This window comes from Epargyreus clarus, unplaced genomic scaffold (genome assembly GCF_041222505.1).
Source record: "Epargyreus clarus isolate Ecla_fem2 unplaced genomic scaffold, WU_Ecla_fem_2.2 ptg000008l, whole genome shotgun sequence".
Lineage (NCBI taxonomy): Eukaryota > Metazoa > Arthropoda > Insecta > Lepidoptera > Hesperiidae > Epargyreus > Epargyreus clarus.
In genome coordinates, this window is record NW_027332216.1 from 12,091,500 (window position 1) to 12,102,894 (window position 11,395).

The window sequence follows — 11,395 nt, forward strand, 5'->3', positions numbered from 1 at the left end:
AGGCGTAGTAGACTTCGCCTCTTTTTCGATTTTAACAAAACAACACACGTGAAGATTTTGTTGATCTCATCTTATTACCTCATCTTGGTTCTTTTTATTTGTGTAAGGACTGAATGTATGCATTTTTGCTCAAAGGAAAATTGGAAATACGTTTTCTACTTATTATGATTGTACGTACAGAATGACACGAAATTGAACCTTATTTAGGCAATGCGAACCCCAGTAACAGAACATTTACCGGTTCGGTCCGAATCTGAAAGACAGAGGATTTCAAGTTCTTTACCCAGTCAGACAGACATAAAAATAATATCTTCGACACTGAAGAGTCCTAGTGAGGGGTTATGAGTTTCAATGTGTAATTGATGAAGAATTAAAAAAAAGTAGTAATTGCTTTATAGATAGGATTTTTAATAGAGGAATATTTCAACGAGGCAAGGGGCAAACGACTACTTTGATCCTCATAAATGAAAAGCATTTTAAAGGCATTACACAAATTCTACACATTCAAAAAAATATGTTCGTACTTTTATTGTTACGTTCGTTATAATCATAACACATTTGATAAATAAAATATTAGGTTTCTCACTAAAACTATTCATCATTATAGAAATTATTAACATACTTTATATTATGCATTAAATCACAAAATCTTAATTATGAAGCAGATTTACAATACATTGTACCGAAGTACTCGTAAATTAAACAAAATATTGCATAATTTAACTTTCTATGAACTTTTTATTTTAATTTTACTCTTAGGGTATTTTTTTTGTTAGTAAAAAAGTGTTGCATGTCGAACGAAATTTAATAACCGTTAATATATATCGATATTTCAGTTTCGAAGCGATCAATATGTATTTTTTTTTTCTTTCGTATAATAAAATATTTTTTAGTATTTTTTAATGATTGAAATATCAATTGAACATGCATTTGCTCATGCATTTGAGATCCCTCTGATGGTAAGCAGTTAATGCCGCCCAAATAGAACAGGAATTCTACTTGAAGCCAAACACAGATGTGTTGCTTAGGAGTCGGAGGAGTGAGGACACATCACCTCACATGGATGTCTGCCAAACAAAATTTGGTTATTTAAGCTACGCGAATCATTCGATATCAACAATGTTTAATCATTTATACCAGTTATTTGAAACATTATGCTATATTATGTGATTTTACCATCTACAAGCATATACAGTTGTACATATAGTTAAGATGCAAAGCTATACATATTTCAAATATCTATAAGAAACGTGATATATATAATGTGGTAACATTTTTACACTCGTAGAGCTATAAAAATAGTTTATAAGAAAAATAAGCACTACATGTAACATTTATTCACATCAAATAAATAAAATAATATTTTCACTTAAATGGGCCGAAAGTAAAGAATCTAAAGCTATTATAAAACTTCAATTCACTTAATACCTTCACTGTCACAATATGTCACTGTCAAAAATAAATAGCTGTCAGCTGACAAATGACATGTACATATCCACAATTCCATATCCACTTAAAAGATTTAATTTGTTATCTTATCGGCCAATAATCGATTAAATTGAACGTGTTAATAAGTTGATTCCGCTATCGTAATATAGAGTACTGGAGGCGACATATTCTAGCATTACTCTTTAATGCTTAACGCAGCGATGTCGTGTATTATAACAAGGAAATGCGTCGTGTTTGGAGCGTAAGAAGATTAAGGATGCCTCAGGCAGAGGCTGGTGACCAATACTCTGTATGGGTAAGAAGAGATAATATAATAAATAATAAAAACTCTGATTTAAGACAAAAAACTTATGAAAACGCCAGCTGTAACTACCCATATGTTATTTTAGTCATAGTTTAAACAAAAGATTCCTTATTTAAGCATTTGCAAAATTAGCACAGATGGGCAGATGACCTTAATAAATCCCCTCCCACATTTACTTTCTATTTGTAAGCAATCTTAGTTAAGTTACTGCTTTGTTTATTATTTATACTTTATTTAACTGATTATTTTTTCATTGACAATACATGACTAATTCTGGGGGGATTACGGTTCTTACGGCGCCAAGATTTGAATGCGGATCCGTATAGATTTCGATGAGACAAAACGAAAAGTAAGAATAAATTTTTTTGATATCTCGCTTAGTTTTCGAGATATCGATACTCAAAAATTATTCGAAAATTTCGATTTTTTGCGTTTTAAAAGTGAAATTGCCGAGGAACGGCGCGGCGGAAACGGGTGCGACTGGTATCTCCGGATAGGGGAGGACGTGCAGAATACGGTAGAAGAAAAATGAAGAGAATTCGTTAAGAAACGGCGGAGGAAAATGAGAAAAACCAAAAATTGATTTTTGAAAAACGGAGAAAATTATATTTAAAAATTTAGAAAACGGAGAGAAACGGAAGTTTTCGTTTTCTTTTCCAAAAATCTATCGAAATACATCATTAAAAGAATATTTTTTTTTTATTTTTCGATTTTTAAATATCGATATCTCGAAAACTAAGCGAGATATCAAAAAAATTTATTCTTACTTTTCGTCTTGTCTCGTCGAGATCTATAAGGATCCGCATTCAAATTTTGGCGCCGTAGGAATCGTAATCGTGCCCTAATTCTCATTATTCGTATATTTATTTACTTTAAGTTACAATCATTGGTGTCAATATAGTTACAAATAAAGCATACCTGATTATTAAGCACTAATAATTAAGCATCAATAATTTGTATTTTTCTGATAGATTTTTATTTTTTTCTAACAATGTAAAAAATGATGAAAGAGAATAGGTATTTGTTTCGAACAGGGCTATTTAAGATGGATAAAATTGTAATGTGGAGTTCTGAGGTGCAGATTTATGCATTTTTTTTTGGAATAAGCTCTTTAATGCAGCTTGGGATACTTAAATGGTAGAAACAGTCTCATAAAAAATGTGTTTTCTCTTCTACCTATGTGTTCCTCTATACTATATTAATATTACAAAGCTTAAAAGATAATTTTCTTTCAGGTGGGTTTAGTATACATCTTCAACTTGATAGTTGGAACTGGAGCACTGACCCTCCCAGCAGCGTTCGCCCGTGCAGGATGGGGTCTCAGCACCATATCCCTGGTCTTCCTGGCCTTCATGAGCTTCATGAATGCCACATATGTGATAGAGACCATGGCCTGTGCTAACGCTGTGTTCAAGTGGAAGCGGCTACAGTTTATTAAGAGGAATAGTGTGAGTATTATTTTAAGCAGTAGTAGCTTATTGCTATAAGTTTTTGTGCCATAACTCTTCTGAGATTCAAATCCTGGGCCATTGATTTTCCATTTATGGGCGATTTCATAGTTAGAAGGGAAATATTGTAAGTAGCAGAGAATATGCAGGTTAAACTAGTTTTCAAATGGTTTTTAAAATAAGAAATAAAAGTCGCATCTGTAATACTAGGTTGTTTATTTATTATGTTATTACCACAGATTACACATGATAAAGAACTTGATCACATATCTTGTAAAGTAGGCAATTGAAGCTTCCATCAATATTTTATTTATACATATTTTATAATGCCAAAGAAATTACTACATTTGTGGTATTTTAGGAAAAATCTGAATATAATCAAGGAGCATAGAGTGAAAATTCCAACCTTATCAAACAGATAATCATATTTTATGATTAGTGATAATCTTTCTTGGATATCTGTGAGATAAGATCACTTAAAATATCTTTTATATCACGGCGTGCGTAAATTGACGTTTTACGCACGCTTCGCGTGCGCAAAACCCCCATTTCCGACCCCGTAATATAAAATTTTATACAACACGCGGACGAAAAATGTTTTTCTGACTCGTGTGATTGCAGTCCTCGCCTGCGGCTCGGCCTGCAAACTCACACTTGTCAGAAAAAAAATTTTCGGCTTCGTATTGTAATGTACTATTATAAAATAATTTTCTTTAAAAAAATATATTACTGACACAATATTTGTTTAATTTTATTGACTATATTTATAAGTTTTTATAATTAGCATTTATTCCTGGGTAAGTAATATTTATAATGTAAACTTATATAATAATTAAATATATTAAAATTTACATATGTATATACTGAACACGAATACACAACTAGAGGAACAGACAACTACTATACTACCATGAAATATCATAATCACTGCTGATTTTTTTCCCAAGATATCCACAAGTATAATCATTAAATTTGTCACAATAATGTATTATACTATCACGGAAGTACAAGCTCCACGGCGTCGCTAAGGGGTACGGTTGTTGCCCGCAGAAATGCAGAAACCACCATTCCATATACCTTTGAAAAAATTCCACATTTAAAAAAAAGAACGAAAAATTGATTACAGATCGAAGACCATGATGCTGATGAGGACGCGTCTATGTCGCATCATTCCCACGGAGACTTGGAAGACCCCTTGGTTTGCGGGGACTCCATACCCTCAAGATACTACAGTCTGGACAAGCGGATAGAGCTGGGCGAGATGGCCAACCTGTTCCTGAACAAGATGGGCAGGACCATGTTCTACTGTACGCTCTGCGTGTATTTGTACGGCGATCTGTCTATTTACTCAGCTGCCGTCGCCAAGTCGATTATGGATGTCGTTTGGTGAGTTAAAGTTGTGACTGTATGTCTTAAAATTAAATATACCTAGTAATCAACCTTGACTGTTTAGTAAAGTGGTATATAGTAGATTATTTTTGATTTGATTTACAATACGAAGGCGATAAAAATATACGCTTTTCAATCCAAATTAATAAGCATTTGTTATGCAGTTATATTATTATGTACTTTTATCTCATATTTAGCTAAAGTGTAGTGATAGCCTAGTCGTTAGAAATTCTGTCCAAACTAGTGTTCCGAGGTCCGAAGTTCGAACTCCAGGTATCTACCTTTTATTATTCAAATTAGTGTTGAAGAAAAACTTCGTGAACAAACCTACACAACACACCCAAGAGTTTTTATAAAAAAGGTTCTCAAGGTTGTGTAAAATCTACCAGTCTGCACTTGGTCAGTGTGGTGATGTTGTTGGATTATATTCTAAAACTGTAAACCCCCCTTATCTTAAGATAAGATGCGTGCTCAGCAGTGGGAGAGTAATGAGTTGACGACGATTCAAACAACAAACGTAAATCACGTAAACCTACTGAATAAATTAATGTGATGTTATAAAGGGCTTCCTTTTAAATAACTCTAGGGTATGTGCGGCTTCACTACTGAACCAATGTATTATGCCATACCGTCAGAAAATATAAGTTCACTTTATTTATAGCATTCTTTAGTAATCTTAATCTTACAGTCAGGAAACAAAAGATTATAATTATGTTTACGCTGGCGATTTTTTTCGCTTGGCTCATATATTTTTCGCGATAATCTCTGCAGCACGCGCGAATATTGCGCAATCGCATTATTCTCCATCTCTTTATTATTAAATGACCATCAAATATTGTTAGGAAGTCTTCAGAGAGTAGAACTAGACCGTGAATGAATATATTAGTTACTCTTTGTGTGGATGCAATGTGCATGAAAATTGCAAATTTAATTTCAACTTCAAACATCATTCATAATATACTGAGGCGGGAACGAGCCAGTTTTGTGCCAACTTCTAGCTACAATCGTAAAGTCGTCGAGTTACTGTTGATATAGCGCAATGCAGGTTGATCTGGGCTGAAATTCTCGTCATAAAATAGTATCTCTAATATTGCCAATAATATTGCTCAGCTATAGTTCTTTGCTAGATTTCCAACAAGTTGCACTTCTTCAAAACCTATAATATTGACTTATTTATCTCCGGAATGACTTATGATGCACATATAGCCGCGCACAGGGACCCTGGTTCGACACCATGCAAAATTTCATTGGTGAAATTAGATCTGATCTGCGTTGGACGTTTGTCTTTTGTGTATATTATGTCAATAACTTTTCGTATCGGAAAAGTTTAGGTATCAATTTTATAACTATCATAAAAGTTTTTTATCAATTCATTTTTATATAGATACTAGCTGGCCCTACAGTTGTTATTCTGTCCTTTGTAGTAAATGGCGGTGGTAATGAGCTTTATTACATATTTGTACCCTGATAAAAAGAAGAAAGTTTGAGTTGGAATCTATTACCTAATAACTACAATAGCTCCACCTATCAGATCAGCTATAAACCTACAAAAAATAAACATGACCTACATAAGTCTGATTAATAATACCTTTTGTCTAAAAATGACCTCAGTTGGCCAAGTCGTTCATAAGCTAACTTTTAACAGACGCTTAAACTATGCTTTATTTTAATATATTGTAATATACAGCGAACGTGTATTACTTAACGCGATGATAACTATTGTTTAACCAAGTGCGTGCATAACCTTGCACTTGTTACGGTTATGTATGACGTGTGTAACATAAACTACACTTATGAAATTCGAAATGGCATATATAATTTTAGTAATATAAAAATATATTAAATTATATTATTTTGGCTTCAACTTAAGGCTTAATTAGTTTCTTCAAATTTTATTTTAGTTTTTGTTTTTTATAAGATTCAAGTCGAAAACGAACATGCGGTGCTACCTTAAGTCATTCACAGATGGTCGCCTCATACCTAAATCAGCCGGCATCGGCACTTTACCTTCGAAATGCAGAAATGCTTCACACTAAGAATTGGTATGGCGGTGGTGGTTATCCCCCGTTCAACTAAAACGCTTATTACACAACCCGATATGAAGGGCCCTGCATCCAGGGTGGGCGTGTACCCTAGTTAGTGCGGCGCTTATTACACTTCTCTGCAAATTGGGCCCTAACTCAGTTTATACGCGAATGTCTATATATATATGTCAGTATCGAATAACAAATATTAAAAAAATAAAGTGCTCGCAATAACAAATATTAAAAAAATAAAGAAGAGAAAGATCTGGGTGAAAGAGTATTTGCGGTTACGTGAAAAGCTTTCAAATATGCAAATACTTAGCGTGCTTGAACCGGGAGATTTAAGGAATTATCTCAGAGTAGGTGCAGAACAATTTGAACACTTGTTGAGTTTGGTGACACCTTACATACAAAAGCAAAAGCAACTGAGCTCCCTAACCGCCCTAAACGTTATTACACTACCCAATCTGCAGGGCGCTTAGGGAGCTAGGCAGATCGGGATGATCCGATCGCCCTAAATAGGGACACTAACTCCCTAAGTCTTATTACACCACTCTTAGTTTGGGTTAGGGTCCCTCAAAATTGGGTGGTCTAATAAGGCCTTAACACTGGTTCCACCGTCTTTCAAATTTCTTACTTGAAATGGGTCAGACGTGAAAAGCACAAAGTAAATTTACCTCACCATAGCATAATAAAAATAAATTGCCATCTTCACTCCGATGTTGTAAGGCAAGAATGAACCTGCTAATAAGTCAGGAATCGTTGTGGTACGGGTGGATGCTTTCGCAGTCGAACTACAAAGTGTCCTACACTCTAAAATAAATTCAATAAAGTTAGTATTTTGTCCCCAGTTCAACAGTCCCGTCGAACGTGACGAACGCCACCGATTGGGACAACCTGCCGTGCTTCAACGCCACGGGGACTGCGCTCAGCTACACCCGTTTCGACTGCTACCGGGTGGCGCTACTAACGTTCTTCGCTGCCACCGGACCTTTCGTGTTCTTTAATGTTCAGAAGACTAAGTATCTGCAGTTCTTCACGACGGGCATGAGGTGGCTTGGTGAGTTTTTTTTTTTTTATAATATAGTAGTAGCAGACGAGCATGCAGTCCACCTGATGGTAAGTACATACTGCCGCCCACGAACATCTTTAATCAACCCTATGTAGGACTAGATATTCCTACTTGAGGTCGACAACAGATGCGCCGCTACACCCGAGGACTAAACTCGGAGAAGTATGTCTCCCTTGAAGTGTGTGGTACACTTCAAACCAGAACACAGCAGCACTTAACGCTGCTGTTTCAAGGCAGAAATAGGTGTGGCGGTGGTGCCTCTGTAGTCGAACCACAAAGGGTTCTACCACCTTCAAATATTAATTTGCTTCATTTCATTGGTTACGTTTGATCGCATGTGATAGACTTTAGTGAGTCATCGGCGGACCATATTTTGGAATCGTTTATATCAATCAAAGGCCGACAATGTCTATCTAACATCGGAAATATTGAAATAAAAAAATCGAATTGTACCTATTATTTACTGATGGCATATTCATTATCATACAAAAATCATGGCAAAATTCGCCATGACACATTTTAATTAACTTATTATATCAATCGATTTATATATTTTTTAAACTAAAGTAGGAATTGTACTAATTTTCTAATATTTCTTATTTCAGCGTTCGCCATAATGATATCTATGGCGATACACCTTTTAATAGGTCACGGACCACAGGGCAGGCCCCCCGCGTTTGACTTCACTGGAATGCCTACCCTCTTCGGTGCCTGCGTGTACTCCTTCATGTGTCACCACTCCTTGCCCGGCCTCATCAGCCCCATCAGAGGCAAGAACCGTCTCGGCTTCCATCTCGCTCTAGACTACGCTCTCATCAGCATCTTCTATCTCCTTCTAGCGTACACCGGCGCGTTCGCCTTCAAAAACCTGAACGACTTGTACACTCTGAACTTTGTGCCAACCGACAATGAAAACATATTCCTAGAAATCGTAGAATACTTCTTAGCACTCTTCCCCGTGTTCACACTGTCAACCAGTTTCCCCATTATAGCTATCACGCTCAGAAATAATCTTCAAAGTCTATTTCTAGACACGACTCAATTGGAGTCCTACAATTTTGTGTTGAGGAAACTTGTGTTTCCTATAATTACTGTGGTGCCTCCGATTCTATTGACGTACTTTCTAGAGGACATCAGCGTCCTTATAAAATTCACAGGGTCGTACGCCGGTACGGGCATCCAGTATTTGATGCCGACCTTTCTAGTGATATCAGCGCGGCGGCACTGCACTAATCTACTAGGGTTGGGGGTCGTCAATAGGTATAAGAGCCCTTTCTCTCATATCTCGTGGGCAATTTTCGTGTTGCTATGGTCGTTTGTGTGCGTTGTATTGGTAACCGTGAATATCTTTGAGAAGAAATTCTGACAGTAAATCAATTCATATACAGGTGCTACAAATTAAAACGGTTAGGGACCATCCATAAATTTGTGGTTTTCGGACAGTTTTGTGGTTACGACAGGAACTTAAAAACTTCATAATTTGCACATTTTGAAAACATCTTTACAATTTTGTCAATTGCATAATTGTCTGATCTGAAGCTCTGTCCCTTTTGTCCTATTTCAAGATCTTAAGTCACACCTTATTTATGGATGATCTATTATTACGCCAAAACAATTTTTAACTGTGACATAGTATCTCTTACTATCATAGCAATAATACGCAAAATACGTTGAGAAAACTCAGTCGAGTTGAAAAGACAATAAAAATCAATTAGTATTAATAATATTAAATATACAATATAGTTGTTATTCTTAGAATATATTGAAGCTTGGTCCTAGAGTTGCTACATTATATGTGAATTTATAACTTTAATCGTCATTTATATACTACATTTATTATTTAATATAACCAATTAATCTTTACATTTTGATATTTAAATGTAATTGTTTTCGTATCAAGTGAGTGTAGATGTGAGTTAGTCATTATTTTTTTAAGTTAATTAATATTATGGTCTGTTTGTATGTATTCCATATTAATAATTTGTAGAATTTTATGAGTGTTGCTATCTTATGGGTGAATTTCACCAGCAATTATCCAGCGTAATTCTTCTACACTATTGTATGAAGTTGGCTCTAAAATTTCGTAAAGTATTCTATATACTTTTATTTTTTCGTAATTTAAAGTCTAACAACGGTTATATTTTACATGTAAACATAAGTACGATTGTCGTGTTGGTTAAGGAAGCTGGGATTACTTACAGTAACTATATTATATTGATTTAACTAGCATTCCATCCAAAACAAGTTGAATTCAGATTTGGTTTACTTATTTTATTATGTGCATGTGGCATGTTGTTATGCAGTAGTTTTAAAAAATAATATTAATTTTGAAATAGCAAACGAAAATTCAGTCTACCTGATGGTAAGTGGCTACTGCTGCCCACGGACATATGCACTAAACTCAAGATAAGCTAACAGTTCTACCCGAGGTCGGCCACAGATGCATTGCTACCCCCGAGGATTGAGTTGGAATGCCTCGGGTAAGAAGTATGTCTTCCTTACCATACTAATTTGAACAACAGTTGTCATATTTTTATAATTAATTAACTTGATCCCTCACATTATATTAAATCAATTGCATGCAAAGCCACACAGAACTGCTTGCACAAAAAATCCGTAACTATAGCTGTTAACATTGATTTTTATTAAGTTATATTTGTAAATATAAAGCCCATATAATACCACAGAGGCATAATATAAATCTTTTTGGTAAAATATGTTTCTGTGTATATGTAATTGAAAGTTATTTTGTTTTGTTTAAAATATCCTACTCATAAAAACTTTAGTTGGTAAATAATAAAATAATGAACAGTTAAAAAAGTAGTTATTTTAGTGTAACGAACAATAAATTGACCATAAAATGTAACCAAAGATTTTGGAATCTTTTTACATTACATTCATATTTTTGGAACAAATTTATATTGAAGATTTGTTGGTGTATAGTGACTAAATTTAGTTTAAACAATCAGTGCGGAGGAAAGATGTAATAGAAAACCATGTCATAGAAAATATTCAAATTTTATGTGTTCATCATATATTTACGTAATAATTTATGTATGCAATATGTGCTCGCTTTACTATACTGTTTATTCGAATTTATAATTTAATTGGAATTACATTCATTTATAAGCATGTTTAATCTGAATAGTACGTAATACTGAATTGTAAAAGTGGAAGATTATTTGTAGGGTAGTCTTGATAGTACTTAACATAACAAAAAAATACATTTTATATTGCAGCTTAACTAGAATTATTACTTCAACAATAGAAATTAATTATTATTATTGTTTTGGTTTCCTGTAAATTATTGTTTGTTTATCTGATATTACATACGTACCTACTGTTAAAATAGTTGTTAGATGCCGGTTACAAAATAGAGTACATACATACCTATTTAAATACATAAAATATCATAGAAGCAAATACATGGAATTAAAATAAATGAAATAAATAATTTCTTTTTCTACTTGTATTAGTATTGAATGAATTGATTGCTATAAGGTCCAGGGTTACTTTATCTAATTTTTCTGTGATAGAGCAACCATTTAATAAGTGTGTAGAGTATAAGTAATATAAACAGATCGACTGAAGTATTACTTTTTATAGATATAATAAATTATTTTTATTTTTACATATAAGATGTAATAAAATATTATTTTCACGTTCAAAATGTGTCTGATTACAACCACCTCTAATAATATATTTTCCT

General features: G+C 34.0%; 1 protein-coding gene across 1 annotated transcript; it reads left to right on the forward strand.

Moving 5' to 3' along the window:
* The first annotated feature begins 1,448 nt into the window (after positions 1 to 1,448).
* On the forward strand, positions 1,449 to 11,356 carry LOC140744450 (transmembrane protein 104 homolog). The gene is made up of 5 exons (XM_073076050.1): positions 1,449 to 1,744; positions 2,989 to 3,201; positions 4,328 to 4,587; positions 7,466 to 7,674; positions 8,292 to 11,356. Exons 1-5 carry the CDS (start codon positions 1,673 to 1,675, stop codon positions 9,050 to 9,052), a joined length of 1,515 nt encoding a protein of 504 aa, XP_072932151.1. The 5' UTR covers positions 1,449 to 1,672; the 3' UTR covers positions 9,053 to 11,356.
* The last annotated feature ends 39 nt before the right edge of the window (positions 11,357 to 11,395 follow it).